This window comes from Crassostrea angulata, chromosome 7, assembly GCF_025612915.1.
Source record: "Crassostrea angulata isolate pt1a10 chromosome 7, ASM2561291v2, whole genome shotgun sequence".
Lineage (NCBI taxonomy): Eukaryota > Metazoa > Mollusca > Bivalvia > Ostreida > Ostreidae > Magallana > Magallana angulata.
The window spans coordinates 10,665,649-10,682,423 of NC_069117.1; the positions used below are offsets into that span (position 1 = coordinate 10,665,649).

The following is a 16,775-nucleotide window of genomic DNA, read 5'->3' on the forward strand; positions in this document are numbered from 1 at the left end:
TTCAAAATATTATGGCCGAGATATATTGAACCCCCAACCTATTTCCAATTCCCATTGGAGAGGGGGTTCAAAATATTATGGCCGCGATATATTGAACCCCCTACTGTTTCCAATTTCCTTTGAAGAGGGGGTTCAAAATATTATGGCCGCGATATTTTGAACCCCCCTCCTTTTTTTATTGCTATTGGAGAGGTGGTTCAAAATATTATTGTTTCCAATTCCCTTTGCAGAGGGGGTTCAAAATATTATGGCTGTGATATATTGAACCCCCTACCTATTTCCAATTCCCATTGGAGAGGGGGTTCAAAATATTATGGCTGCGATATATTGAACCCCCTACCTATTTCCAATTCCCATTGGAGAGGGGGTTCATAATATTTTAGCTGCGATATATTGAAAACCCTTCTTATCATGGTACTCTTCCAAGTCCATGGCAGATGCGGTCACAAATTAATTGATCAGTAGAAACTCACAATTCCCAAATTGTATTACATAACAGGGATATTATACAGGCTGATGTCAGCTATGAAGGGAGCTACTGTTTACCTAGCTACTACCGGTGTGTATACACAGTACACAGGTGTTAGCCCCCTTTTCTCCCACCTGGGGACTACCATTTAGAGTAACCTCCAAGGATACCCTATTTTCTAGGGGGTTCAATATATCACAGCCATAATATTTTGAACCCCCTTTCCAATACCAATGAAAAATAGAGGGGGGTTCAAAATATCGCAGCCATAATATTTTGAACCCCCTCTCCAATGGGAATTGTAAAAAAAATAGGGGGTTCAATATATAACAGCCATAATATTTTGAACCCCCTCTCCAATGGGAATTGGAAAAAGGTAGGGGGTTCAACATATCGCAGCCATAATATTTTGAACCCCCTCTCCAATACCAATGAAAAATAGAGGGGGGTTCAAAATATCACAGCCATAATATTTTGAACCCCCTCTCCAATTTGAATTGTAAAAAAAATAGGGGGTTCAAAATATTATGGCCTCGATATTTTGAACCCCCTCTCCAATACCAATGAAAAATAGAGGGGGGTTCAAAATATCGCTGCCATAATATTTTGAACCCCCTCTCCAATGGGAATTGGAAAAAGGTAGGGGGTTCAAAATATCGCAGCCATAATATTTTGAACCCCCTCTCGAATAGGAATTGGAAAAAGGTAGGGGGTTCAAAATATCGGGACCATAATATTTTGAACCCCCTCTCCAAAAGCAATGAAAAATAGAGGGGGTTCAAAATATCGCAGCCATAATATTTTGAACCCCCTCTCCAATGGGAATTGGAAAAAGGTAGGGGGTTCAATATATCGCAGCCATAATATTTTGAACCCCCTCTCCAATGGGAATTGGAAATATCGCAGCCATAATATTTTGAACCCCCTCTCCAATGGGAATTGGAAAAAGGTAGGGGGTTCAACATATCGCAGCCATAATATTTTGAACCCCCTCTCCAATGGGAATTGGAAAAAGGTAGGGGGTTCAATATATCGCAGCCATAATATTTTGAACCCCCTCTCCAATAGGAATTGGAAAAAGGTAGGGGGTTCAATATATCGCGGCCATAATATTTTGAACCCCCTCTCCAATGGGAATTAGAAAAAGGTAGGGGGTTCAATATATCGCGGCCATAATATTTTGAACCCCCTCTCCAATAGCAATGAAAAATAGAGGGGGTTCAAAATATCGCAGCCATAATATTTTGAACCCCCTCTCCAATGGGAATTGGAAAAAGGTAGGGGGTTCAACATATCGCAGCCATAATATTTTGAACCCCCTCTCCAATACCAATGAAAAATAGAGGGGGGTTCAAAATATCGCGACCATAATATTTTGAACCCCCTCTCCAATTGGAATTGTAAAAAAAATAGGGGGTTCAAAATATTATGGCCTCGATATTTTGAACCCCCTCTCCAATACCAATGAAAAATAGAGGGGGGTTCAAAATATCGCTGCCATAATATTTTGAACCCCCTCTCCAATGGGAATTGGAAAAAGGTAGGGGGTTCAAAATATCGTGGCCATAATATTTTGAACCCCCTCTCCAATAGGAATTGGAAAAAGGTAGGGGGTTCAAAATATCGCGGCCATAATATTTTGAACCCCCTCTCCAATTTCAATGAAAAATAGAGGGGGGTTCAAAATATTGCGGCCATAATATTTTGAACCCCCTCTCCAATGGGAATTAGAAAAAGGTAGGGGGTTCAATATATCGCGGCCGTAATATTTTGAACCCCCTCTCCAATAGCAATGAAAAATAAAGGGGGGTTCAAAATATCGCTGCCATAATATTTTGAACCCCCTCTCCAATGGGAATTGGAAAAAGGTAGGGGGTTCAACATATCGCAGCCATAATATTTTGAACCCCCTCTCCAATACCAATGAAAAATAGAGGGGGGTTCAAAATATCGCTGCCATAATATTTTGAACCCCCTCTCCAATGGGAATTGGAAAAAGGAAGGGGGTTCAAAATATCGTGGCCATAATATTTTGATCCCCCTCTCCAATAGGAATTGGAAAAAGGTAGGGGGTTCAAAATATCGCGGCCATAATATTTTGAACCCCCTCTCCAATTTCAATGAAAAATAGAGGGGGGTTCAAAATATCGCTGCCATAATATTTTGAACCCCCTCTCCAATGGGAATTGGAAAAAGGTAGGGGGTTCAATATATCGCGGCCATAATATTTTGAACCCCCTCTCCAATAGCAATGAAAAATAAAGGGGGGTTCAAAATATGGCAGCCATAATATTTTGAACCCCCTCTCCAATGGGAATTGGAAAAAGGTAGGGGGTTCAATATATCGCAGCCATAATATTTTGAACCCCCTCTCCAATACCAATGAAAAATAGAGGGGGGTTCAAAATATCGCTGCCATAATATTTTGAACCCCCTCTCCAATGGGAATTGGAAAAAGGTAGGGGGTTCAAAATATCGTGGCCATAATATTTTGAACCCCCTCTCCAATAGGAATTGGAAAAAGGTAGGGGGTTCAAAATATCGCGGCCATAATATTTTGAACCCCCTCTCCAATTTCAATGAAAAATAGAGGGGGGTTCAAAATATCGCGGCCATAATATTTTGAACCCCCTCTCCAATGGGAATTAGAAAAAGGTAGGGGGTTCAATATATCGCGGCCATAATATTTTGAACCCCCTCTCCAATAGCAATGAAAAATAAAGGGGGGTTCAAAATATGGCAGCCATAATATTTTGAACCCCCTCTCCAATGGGAATTGGAAAAAGGTAGGGGGTTCAATATATCGCAGCCATAATATTTTGAACCCCCTCTCCAATACCAATGAAAAATAGAGGGGGGTTCAAAATATCGCGGCCATAAAATATTGAACCTGGGTTCAATATTTTATGGGGGGGTTCAATATATCGCAGCGATATTTTGAACCCGGGTTCAATATATCGCGGGGTTCAAAATATTATATGACACCGGTACTATCCCAAGGTCATTAGCAAATGTTGTGCAACACATGAATCTTGAAAAGATTAGAGGTGTGGCTACAAGACCCTGAATTTAGGACCAAATGAACTTCAACCAATAAAGATAACTTAACTTCAACAGAAACTTAAGTTTTGATGCAAGTCTAGAGATTAGTATGAAGACAATGAATTCCAGTTAAAAAGCTTCAAATGGATATTTGCACTTATTTTCAGAAAAAATTAGTGTTGATAGTTATTTTGCTCATTAGATAAGTTTATTATACATTAAATTAAAATGGTTCATAGCAGATTTTCAAGTTTTCATTAAAACTTTTTTGGAGGTAATTTGATTAAAACAAAAAACACTGTTAAAGCTTTTTGAACATGAGGTAAACAATGATGCCTTGAGTATTTCCAGAATATAGGAGCATGTGATCACATGAACATTGAACATTGAACGTTGAACATTAGTGCTCAGTATATAGGAGCATAAGCAATAAACAGCTAGTGCATATCTGTATTCATATACTAGTAATATAGAAGTATGTGATTAATAATGCATGTCGATCAGTACTTTCAGTACTTTGATTATGAATTATTTGTTAAACAGACAATTATACAAAGGTATTTAGATAAAATGGAAAAATTCACAGTATTCAAACCAAATATAATATTTTTTTTCAGATAAGAACTGATTAATACATCCAATATTTGAGGCAGTTACGACTTAATAATGCATGTACTGAAGAAGAGCAAAAAATCCCATGACACTATTATGGATAAAATTTATACATTTTAAAAAATGTCAACTATTTAATGTTTATTCCTATTAATAATTGATACAAAAAATTAGCTCTTTTTCTCAGAAATTGATTAATTCATTTTTGCATAGCAATTGCAAACTTCAAAGGGAATACATAAATCTATAGTGTCTCCTAATGGAAAACGGTCACTTTAAATTCTGACAGAACATTTTGCTTGCCATATACCGTCCGGAATAGGTCTGTTCAATCAGTTTCAAATATTTTGTACCATAGCTTGGCGAGTTTTCTATTGTTAAAAGTGTGGGTTATATGTAAATACCCCACACTTTTTTTGTTAACTCCGCCCACTATCTCGAGTAAAAACAACATCAACAAAATTGTTTTTAGCGCGTCCATAATACTCCACAGTAAGAGGTTCCTCCAGATCAAATTGCCAAAAACTCAACACATATAAATGACTATACTATCTAAGTTCATCGAATAAATCTCAATTTTAGCTCGAGACAAAACAATATCGGCAATGGCTTTGTCAGAAAGACTCTATTTTCATATTCCTCTCCATGTGTGCGGACAAGTAGAGAAACGCGTGTTAAATGAACTAGGGGTATCTTGTTTGAAGGTTTTATAGAAAGTCAATCACGTGATAGGAAAGCGTTTGAATAGAAAACTTGTTTGTGGACAGAGTGAATAGCGGTAGCCAATCGATTTTTTTTTTTTTTTTGCTTATTGATTGATTTTGTTCAAAGTATATATGTACATTATTTTTCAGCCACTTTTAAAAAACATACATTGATACAGAGTATCAAATAAGATTTTGAAAAACTAATTACCTTCATCAATTTAAATTTAATTTCAATTGTTTAAACAGAAGCATTTAGGGTTCGTACATATGAAATTGTGTTAAAAGATTTTATTCTTTGAAGCAAATATCGATACTACAAGTCGGAAAATGAATGAAATGAAATAAAAATATTACAATGAAATGTCGATTTATTCATTATAACTATGAATTTTTTTTATAAATGAAGAAAAATTAATCTTTGTCGGGGATAGAAAATCATTTTGGAAATTCACGAAGTACATTGTACATATATAAAGACCAGCGCTATGGCACCGTTTTGTTTAGAGGCATGTGCACTCCCGATATTACTATAATAATAAGATATAATGAATAATCGTAAACTATGGTACAAGTAACTTACCCCATATAATATTGTTGATTATGTACAGATACCCGATGGGCGTGGTCATAACGACACTCGGGAGCTACGCTCCCTCGTGTCATTATGACCACGCCCATCGGGTATCTGCACATAACCAACAATATTATATGGGGTAACTATTACTTGACATACTACGAAGTACAATTTATATTACAGGTAACAGTAGTAATAAAACATATGTTATTGTATCTATAAAAGCGCTCTATTCTATTAAACAGATTGTATTCGTCTTTAGACAGGATGTTTCATAATTATAACTGACTGAATAGAATAGCTTAGGTCTCAGGGCCTGATGTTTCATGACAACTGCAATTAGGTAATTTCATCCACTTGTTTAACGTCAACCCAAACAAGTCCATAAATGCCTAAATTTTCATATGTTTTGTCTCAGACTACTATAGCTATTTATCCCAATATAGTCAGTCTCTTGGGATGTTAATACAGACGGCTCATGTTTTAAAAGAAAAATCTGTCATCCCTATATTATTTGCCATTGCGAACACCAGCATTGAAAAAAGTAAGTTGGATAAGTCTTAAATCCGACTACAGATTTCCCTTGTGGACTCCCAGTGTGTTCAAGTGAATCAGATTGGGAGGGATTGAATACAGGAAGCGGAAAATTCAATTTAAGGACCCGAGGCAGCAATGACAGTCTTTACAACACTGTCTGATTTCATGAGGGGTTGGAATAGCAAGCAAGAATAAAGAGAGCCATTCCTGCAGTTCAGCAAATAGAATGTAATGATTTTTCACATCTCAGAGAATATGGCATCTCTTTTCGAAGATGTAGTAATAACTTGCTTAGAGAAAAATTGCTTATATCTTTTAATAAATGAGCCCTCTTATTCTTTGTATGAGAGTGGGTCATAAGCAGCTACAAGCCAATGACAATAATACCAATGTGTCCTATATGATCTGTGAAGGAGCAAAATTATGAAAAAGAACAATTCTAAAGAGATTTAGCACTCGGATGAGGATGAGTCAGGCAAGATATGTATTGGCAGTACTGATAAGGACAGAAGTATTAGAGAGAAAATGATGAATGAATGTGCAGAAAAACAATCCCTCACTACAATGATTGTGTGAGTATGGGAAACGAACCATGTAATATGTGAATGAGAAAATGGAGACATTATGTTGAGCTGTTTATTCTTATGTTTTCTTTCAAAAAACCTCTAAATACATATTGTGGCTTAATTATACTGAGATTACTGCAGTGACATCTGTGTTTAAAAAAAGGAGACCTGTGATATAAAAATAAAACATTTCTGATATAAGTAGTCCACTGAACTTGACCAACCTCCTTACATTTGGAAAGCCAAAGGGTTCAATATTCTATCTATGTAATTATGTACCTGTGTTTTCGTTGTGTTATTCATTCAATGTAAATGGCAATGGCGTTGGAAGCAAATTGAAAGTGGGGGGGGGGGGGGGGGTTTACTTATCAGAAATCTTGACAAGCAAAAAAACAAAAAGAAGAAAAAGGTCAAGACTATATTTCTTACTTTGCAAAAAAACTGGGGAGGCTAAGCCCCCCCCCCTTCCTCTAGTTCCCAAATCATTTGGATGGAGAAATGTTGATTTTTAAATCTGTTATTCATTCTTCGAATATTGTATATAAGGATCTGTAAAACATCATTTGTAAGATTTTTCAGATTTTGGTAAATTGTTGATTCATAATCCGTTTGATGCAAGTTTGACATTTGTACTCGGTCATTTGTGATTCTTATTTTTAGATTTGTAAGGTAATGTATCATTATGACGACAGGGGGCGCATGCTACGTCTAATTTTTGGAAACAGACTATAGAACCAAGGTATCCTCTCAGCATGTACAACAGTTTTATAATAGTACATTATCATACAAATCTCGAAATAAAAATCAAATGATGCAAATACAAATGTCAAACTTGCATCAAACTGATCATGAATCAACAATTTACTGAAACCCAATTTACAAATGGTGTTAATCGAAGACTAAGTAACAAAGTTAAAAATTAACATTTCTCCTTTTACATACTGAATCCTTTGGCTTTCCATACTCACACGTTCAATGACTTGCTAATTATATATACTGTTAAAAATATATACCCTTCAAAAACAATGATTATTTAGATACATGTATCAGAAAAGGTACACACCATCACACAATGATGTATTGAATAATGTAAATACCTTTTTCTGTTTGAACTTGATGGCCAGTTTTAGCCGACTGAGCTTCATCTTGTCTGTGGGTTTGGGCTCAATTTCCTGTCCCCCCTCAGAGTAGGCCGGATTGGTCGTGTCATGGTTCAGAATCACCTCCAGCTCCTTGGATCCGCGGATCTGATCCAGTAAATCCACCGCAAATTCTTGGCACTTTTTGGCTAATTTTTCATAATCCAACTTGAACTCATTCTCAAGTTTGCTAAGTCTCCGAAGTTCCCAGCTCAATTCAAAAGAAGTCAGAATCGGGTCTTTACTGGATAAAGCTATGAGTGAGGGGCTTGCCAATGCCCGGTAGGCATTGATGCGTGACCGACTGTGACGGAGGCTGTCATCAGTACTTTCATTGATGCATGACTTACAGTGACACTTGATGTTGTGGGGTTTTGGAATTCGGTAGCCCCTGTCTAAGAGTAGTTTGATGATTTCATAGTTGTCCCGATGAGCTGCCAGAATAATTGGGGTTATATCTGGAGTGAATGAGCTTGAAGGAACACTCTGGTGTAGAGATTGAAAAAGACAAACAGGTTGTGTGGTCAAAAATGTAAAAACCCCACCATCTTATTATAGAATAAAAATCAAAGCTACATTATTGTTATGTTTGATAAAAATGTTATCAAAGTCAGGTTTGTTTTGCAAATGGGAAAATATTAAGAATCTGCGTCAAGAACAATATAAATCAATAGTTTTAAATACATGTATAGTTTAACTATCATATTCATCATAAAATTTCATTGCTGTATTAATTACATGCGCCTTTATAATTTTTAAAGAAAATCACTGCTTAAGGGGGCTGGATGGTTGTGGCCATTTTTAGACTGTATTGATCTCTTTTCGAAGAAGAGCTCTATATAAAAATATAGAAAATACCCAAATCAAGAAAGGTTATTTAATATGGTGTTTCTCTTTACTAAAAAATAGTTCATAACTAAAAAATTCATATCTTAAAATTTAAGGTAGATCTGATGGTTAATTTGGTGACCACACAGCCTCCCTAATATTTATGTTTATCAATGTCATTATAAAACTGCCACTCAACTGAAGAAAACTGATGAAGGTTAACTCAAGGGCAATGCGCATATGTATAGATCTTTAGATTCAGAAAAATGATGGAGGCAGAATGACTAACTTAATCTGCATAAAATTTCTGACTTCTGTCCACATCTGCTTCAAGTACAAATTCATGCATCACTTTGAGGGCTATCTTTTGTGACAATGGAGGGCAACTGTTTTATTAACTGCCCCTAATCATATTCAAAATATTGGTGATAATAAACAGCCGAGAATGTGGGGATTGAGACTTTTGTCTTGTTTTCTAATGGTTTTAGACCTTCCAATGTGTTCATAGTTATATGAAAAGAAGAGCAAGAGGCACTATCATTGTTCCAGGGTTCAAATTATAATACCCAATGCACAGTTTACAATGTATATTGTAGATAATAAATAAGTCCTTGGGATTTGTATAAAACTGCACCTGCAGATTAATAGAATTAAAATTTGATCCAAATTCCATTTATGATAACACATGTAATTAACTGTGGTTCAAACTCTCTTCTTAAGTCTTTTTTAATAGAATACACTGGAAAACAAAATCAAAACATTTTCTTGTTGTGATCTTTCTCAACTTCTTAACATCACATCTTTATATTACGTTTATAGGGATGAATAAATAAAAAATATGGCTTCAAAAGATTAATGCATGTAATTTAAATCCCTAGCTGAATCATAATCCTCATTAAAATATATTAAGCTTATAAAAATATATCAGATGCATTAAAAAAAAAAAATCAGACATGAACATCAAATTGAAAAGCTATAAATTACATAAAAAGCACTAAAAGCGTACAACAGCTTTTACAGTTACTCTGAACATGTAAACGATGTATAAGCATTATACACATTGTGGTATATACTGAAAAAGCAGAAATTTTTGTGTGGATACAATGATTCATAGATATGTGATTGGTTTCTTAGGGATACTATTACATGGTTTCAAAAATAACCATACAGGTACTCACAATATACTGTTACCATATATGGGATTCAGTTTCATTGATAAATGTTATCAAACTAAATTTATTCATTTTTTTCTGCTTTTACAATTATTGCAATGGGGGCAGAAATGTATATGAACAATTGTAAAATTCTAAGAAAATAAATCATGCAAATCAATCATAAAATCAAAAGCTAGACCAAACATAAATAAATGAGGGAATGCCAGAGTATCCAATAAATTCATGGAGAGGGATGGAAGCATCATTGATTCCTCATAACTCCCTATGATAAATATTAGGCTATAACATTAAAGTAACAATAAAAAATTAAAATGTTGATTTCAATGATTTTTGTTCTAAAATATATAAAAAAAGAAATTAAGGTGGTATGGGACACCTCTATGTTAAAAGGAACTATTTATCGAAATAAACAATAAAATCAAGTATAATTTTGTAAATCATAAGTTTCTTTCCCAACATTATCACGTAACAGCGTAGCGCTGTGGTTTCTCTACGAATCTGTATGCAAGTCACGAGTTTGAATTCTATTGGGGATTTGAAATTTTTACCTTTCCAAAAATTTTTAAATCATGTTTTTTGGTTAATATTGTAAAATGTGAAAATTCTAAACCGATGGAAGCATTTTACTTATATATGTACTTTAATCCATACTTAACAGTTGTCCCATACCACCTTAATAATTTCCAATAGGGAATTTGATTGAAATTCAATTTGGGAGAGAGAGAAAAAAAGAGAGAGAGATACATGTAATGGATAAATACATGTAAATCCCTGTTATATAAGAACAATAAATAGTGATCATCATTTTAAATACAAATTAACACCCTTAAAAAATTAACTATAACTTTGAAATACTGTAGGGTTTTTTTTTCCTATAGAAAGTTGTTTGAGAATTAAAAAGAAAAATGGTAATTATAGTAGTTATTCAGAAGTACAGTATATGTTTAATGTGGCAGCATGGTTGATTTCAAGGGAGACTACTTACCCTTTCATGACGACGTGACTGCAATAGAGCAACAAAGTATTCTAAAGCGAGAGCATGTGCCATCTTCTAACTCCCACATATCAAAGTGTAACAAGTTTGTTTTTTCTTTGTAAAAATCAATTGCATGATCTAAACCACTTACAGCAGTGCTTTGATTGCATAAAGAAATTAATTCTTGGATTTGCTAATAGACTGTATAAGTTTCAGGCAGTTCAAAGTGTTCACAATTGGTGTCAAAGATTTTTTACCCCACTTCTCTGAAAATTATTTTGTGGAGAAAAGAAATTAAGAGAAAGAAATTAAAGAATATATATTATCTTAATGCCTGTAAAAAATGCCATAACTGATGATGCATATAATGCACTTGATATGTGAGAGGTGTTACAATCAAAGACAACATCTAATTTAGAAATTCATCAGAGGAAACAGATGTTTAAACATACAAGCATAAAAGATTATTGCACATACAATACACATATCTAATTAACCTGAAAATAAAAGGTGTAGTAGTGAGATTAAGGAAAAACAAAAAAGAAGCAGCTGCCGAGGGCAACAGAAGTACACAATGTGGCGAGTGTTAACTGTTCTAAGGTGATGGATTAAGAAAAACACAGAGCTGGCTGTAATTAAGCTGGTGAGAATAATGAAAGAACAAGCAGTCAACATGTTGAATTGAGCAACTAATTCCAACTTACACAACTCATTTTGTTAATTCTAATTCAAGTTAGATAACTCATACATTTAAGTTGACAAGACTTCAGTTAGTTTTGGTTTATTACTGTGTGTATGAAAAAGCACATATTTCTATCAACTAATTAATACATAAACAATAAAATGATTTTTTTTTGTTTGGTTCAAATGGGTATAATTGGGGTGAGCATTGCCAAAAAATAATACACAAACCCTATGATAGAGTTTAATTTACATTATTTAATTTTTTGGGGCAGTGATTATAACTAAAATATATTACCCCTGTGAATCAACAAGGAAATCATTTAATTATTTATCTTCACTTCTTTCTTTAATTCATTCACAAGTAGAGGTTGTAATAAAAGTGCATAGAATAGGGACTATATGTTAGCAATCAGTATGTTACATAGAGATATTACCTCAGTATATTGTATACAAATTTGGTCATGTAATACATCTGAATTATTGATTTTATCCAGTATTAAGAAGTTATAACTGCATGGATCTAGTAAGACTGTTTGCATCCTGTTACGAACAAGAATCACTTTTTAGTAAGAAAATCACAAGTAGATTTTCACTGGTCCAATGGCCATGCTAGCTGGCTGAAAATGACCATTCATTACAGCAAGATAATGCAGGATAGATGTTCATCTGTGGTTTAAATGTACCATTAAATTTCCAAGTGAAACAGTTTCATTACTAGATATACAATGTAGGGCGAATAAAGACATTATGTTGATTGAAAGACTTGATCCTCATTTGAATAAATCTATTCATAACAGGTGGTTTATCAGGTATTCAAGATGCTTCTCTCTTCTTTCCAATAATAAGCACATTGTATTCATTTTGCAAAATCATCAACAGCACACAAAAATGTTTGAGTTGACAGAATTCCAAATCCAGCAAGAAAGCTGTTTTTTCAATGTCTAGATACCTTAGCAGTACTGGCTCCATAATTTAATGGACATAAGGTGTTGTTCTTACAATCAGTAAATGAGAAGCCTTGTCAGATTAATTACATTCTGTTTACATCATGAGATTCCGCTCCCAAGGTGTGATGTTATCAGATGCATAACTGTAGGCTTCTTCCATGACTTACTGTATTGTTTATGATTTACCCACTGAGCACCACAGAGTACGCAAGACTTTGGAGTGCAATTTAGGGAATTTTTTGCTCTTTTACAAAAATAAACAGCTGTTAGGGTGTTCTCTCCATTGTAATAAACATTAAAATGACCTGCTGCTAAACCCATTCTTTTGTCAGATCGGAAGATCCGATAAAATAAGCCAACTGATAATTCATTGTGAACTAGGTTACTTTCGTGGCAAAGGTTTATAAAATGGTCTTAAACTGGTGAGACAGGTTACGACATAACCCAGCAGGCCTAATAGAAGTTGCAGACAAAACATATCACAGATTTATGTGGAAGACACTTGTTTTAATGTTTTATCTTCCAGATTTTTAACACATGGAAATGGAGTAACTGCTTTGGAATTAGACTTAGAACAAACAAACCTGGTACCTGGTATGATGAAATGACCAGACATGATATGATAGATTAAAATTCTCTCTCTCTCTCTCTCTCTCTCTCTCTCTCTCTGAAACAGAATTAAAGCAATCAAAACATCTTGAAGGTGAATCCTTAAACACTTCTATAAATGTGTACTAGGGTATCAGTTATAATTATAAGTGCTTTCAGACCTTTGATTTTCATTGAAATAAGAAGCAATTAAGTCTTTTTCTTAAAGAATTGAACTGAGTTCTACCAGATGTGATAGGTGAAGAATGCTAAATGAAGTTACATAAATCAGCTATGCTATTGGATTCTTTCTTCACATCCCTTGATGATGTTTACCTTTACATCAATGGAGAATGAAATAGTGTAAACAGGGAAATGTCAAAGCAATTCAGGCAGATTGCCTGGAACCAACGCTGGTACAGAGATTTTACAAAGTACACAATACATGGTGATTTCTCTCAAATTTACATCAAAGAATAGGGAGATTGCATTATTTCAACCTCTTCTGATAGTTTGAGATGAAATGAAAGATGTATAACGGAAATACCACACTATATCAAAAACAGCTTCAACTAGCTGCCATTTGAACATTTTCTTTTTACAATATTGTTAACACAGAGAAAAGGGCCCTTTAAATTTTGAAGAAGTAACTAACCTCTTTGCAAATAACGCTTCTCACAAACTTTTTTCTGACAGAATAAAAAACCTTGAATTCAACCTCTACAAGCATCTGTCCAATTTCTGAGAGACATTGCTTTGAGAATAAAGAATCTTTGGTGATTTGAAGAACCAAAGTGCACCCATATTCTGAAAATTGACACTGTTTGAAAATATTTCTACTGCAATAACAAATGAAGCAGAAAACAGCCAGTCGGCAAGATGACACCGAACACCCAGGCTTTGTGGTTGGGTCACTGGAAGGCAGCCAATGAAAGTAAAGTGTTGATCGACTCTGGATGCTTGACTTTACATAAATCCAAGATCAAGCCAGAAAGAATGCTACTGACAGCATAGAATTGAACCGTACATGCTTTGAGTTGTTCAGGTTAATTGAGGCGACATTGTACAATAATGCAGTTAATAGGATGTTAGAAAAACTGACAGACTACCAAATTATGATTAAAATTAACAATGCTTCTGACACATCTTTCAGGTTTTTACTGAAACTTGTTTTTATCTTAATGAAGTGCCTCTCTAATTGAGTTAAAGAACAACCACTGATTAACTGATGTAGCTAACACAATTAGCCTTATTATGAAATAATTCATCTTTTCATAATGAAAATATCTTTAAAAAATTCAACTATTGTCAAAATATTTTGCAATCCATACTTTGGGGAGATTTACTATATTTCCAATTTTGTTAAATTCAGAACTTTGGAGAATTTTCAGCTTTTAAAGAAAAAGTGGATCAAACAGCTGTTTATAAGTGTTAAGTGCATAAAAAAATGTATTTTCATTATACATTGTATTAATTGTTACCATCTATCACAAGTATCTTGCTGTTAGTTTTACGGTGGAAGTCAAGATACAAATAAACCAAGCTAGCATAATTATTAAATTTTTATCTCCTTATTAGAGAAAAACACTTCTGTTCTGAAAGTAAGCATTACCTCTTCTCCCTTAGTGGCCACCTCATGGTTAAGAATTAATTCCACTGCTTCCACATTCTCTTCATTTATAGCATGTAAAAGCGAGTCACCGACCTCCACATTATAATTCAACAAAACTTCAATCATTTCAATATTCTCGTTTTCAATCGCAATGAGCAGTGCTGAGCGCCCCAGAGGGTCCACACAGTTCACATTGAGTCCCGTTTGTACTCCCATACTCAGATATTGTCGAGTTGAGGGAACATCCCCCCGCTCGACTGCCAAAAGGTACTGTTTCTCATCATTTGTAAGGTCCATTTCTTTACGAACCACCCCCATTCCAAAACTGTCCCCTTCCAGGTCAGTGTCTGGGTCAATGAACCGCCCTTGGTTCATGAGTTTCTCTCGGTACTGATAGTAGACCTTGTCCATCTTTTTGGTTTCCGAGTTTGGATCTAGCTGTCTGGCGTCTGCATTGGTTCCTGGCCCTGTGCCAGAGACAGTCTCCTACAATATAAAAGATCATCATAATTAATATCTTTTAAAGTGAACAAAGTTTTTCAAAATTTTCTTTTCCAATATCAATAATTAAATCCTTCACTTCAACAACAGCATTTAGTTGTTTAAGTTACACCTATTGAAATCTTCCCACAAGAAAATGTATCTTGTGTACAAAAAGTTACCACTCTCAAACAGAGAGAATGAATATTGTATCAATAGCAAGTACCTTAACTGTACCGCACTAGATGCTTGCTCCTACTGCTGTACACAAGGTGCACTTAGATTATCAAATTACTAATACAAAGGCATTTGTATTTGCGTATGATAGACTAATTAACACAATTAACGATAATCCACCCACATAATTACACAGCTATGAAAAATCATGGTCAATCTCCCTATCTCTCTCTCAATACATCTACATCTGATAGTGATGTTGAACAAACCACAGGTTTTGAATGCACCAGACAGTTTTTTGGCTTTTTATGTGCACGAAACTTCCCGTATCTAAACCTAGAAGTCTGATGATGCTGCAATTTAACCTTTACCTTTAAAACCTTAAATGTGACGAAGCACTTGTAAAAGAGAGCCTGGACAGGAGGCAAGCCACTTTGCTCAAAAGGTCCATCTTGACACCCCAGTAGTAATAAGTCGAATATATGAATATACTGAACAGTTGTTTGCTGTACAGAACAGATAATCATTTCTATTGTACTCGAGACTTTAGAGAATGACACAAATACCATTTATGATGCAGTTTACAAAACATCTTGAGCTGTGATATTTTGACTATTTTTACAAAAATTGGAGTGATCTATATAAAAAAAAATAGCACCTTGCTCATATAATATATAATGCACACACCACAATTTTAGAATAAATTGAAACCTATTGACTAAATTTTACAGTGCACGGGCAATTTTGATTTTCACAGAAACTGTAACTTTCAATGCTTTAATATCAAATGTATAATGATTACATATAAATGATCATCAAATGTTTGTATTCATTTTAAAGTGACAAATTTTTCATAACAGGCATGACTGATTTTATGTATAAAATCATGATAGGCAATGTCAGCACCATCTGGTCCAACAACAATGAATTATCACTGTTCATTGGTATCAAATTACTCTATATCAAATTGTATGACAGTATGGTTTCGTATTCAAAACTAAACAAGAGGCCAATGGGCCACATCGCTCACCTGAACAACAATTCATCATATAATTTTACTTTAGTTTTGAAATATATCTCAAAGTTAAACTTTGAACCCCTCTTTGGGCACCAATATTAGTCTATGGGTCACAATTTTAAAAATTTAGAATCTACATTACAGTAGTAAGCTTGAATAGTAATCTCAAAAATCGTAGCATTTTTAAGTCTTTTAAGTCTATATTTATAAACTTTGGTGTAAATATTAGCATTTCTGGTGCAGTGGTTCTTGAGAGGAAAATTTTTTATGATATGCACCCTAACTGTTTCGCAATTATCTTCCCTTTAAAATAGAGTTGTGCCCTTTATTTTCACAATTTAGAAACTCCTTTCCATAAATTGCTTTGGTTAAATTTGGCCCAGTGGTTTTAGAGAAGAAGTAAAAAATTGAAAAGTTTACAGACAGACAGATGGACGACAGACAACATGTGATCAGAAAACCTCACGTGAACCTTTGGTTCAGGTGAGCTAAAAAATAACATGATTAGCTTACCATTGTCCATTTAAAAGATACTATTTATTTTAATCTATAATAACTGTACTGAACTAAAACTATCAACTTGACAAAGCAGTGAATACAGGTCACATACCACTATTTTTACCCCGTGCTCATTGACCACGCAA

At 34.5% G+C, this 16,775-nt stretch overlaps 1 protein-coding gene across 7 annotated transcripts in view; it reads right to left on the reverse strand.

Moving 5' to 3' along the window:
• Positions 1–16,775, reverse strand: part of LOC128192408 (transient receptor potential-gamma protein-like) — a 76,473-nt gene that overhangs the window by 15,404 nt on the left and 44,294 nt on the right. For all 7 annotated transcript variants that reach the window (XR_008244546.1, XM_052865050.1, XM_052865049.1 and 4 more), the window contains 3 exons: positions 14,457–14,942; positions 10,635–10,652; positions 7,605–8,144 (listed from right to left, as the gene is read on the reverse strand). Coding sequence is in view for 6 of the 7 variants with exons in the window: in XM_052865050.1 (XP_052721010.1) it covers positions 7,605–8,144; positions 10,635–10,652; positions 14,457–14,942 (1,044 nt within the window). In the remaining variant the exon portion in view is untranslated. The remainder of the gene's footprint in view (positions 1–7,604; positions 8,145–10,634; positions 10,653–14,456; positions 14,943–16,775) is intronic.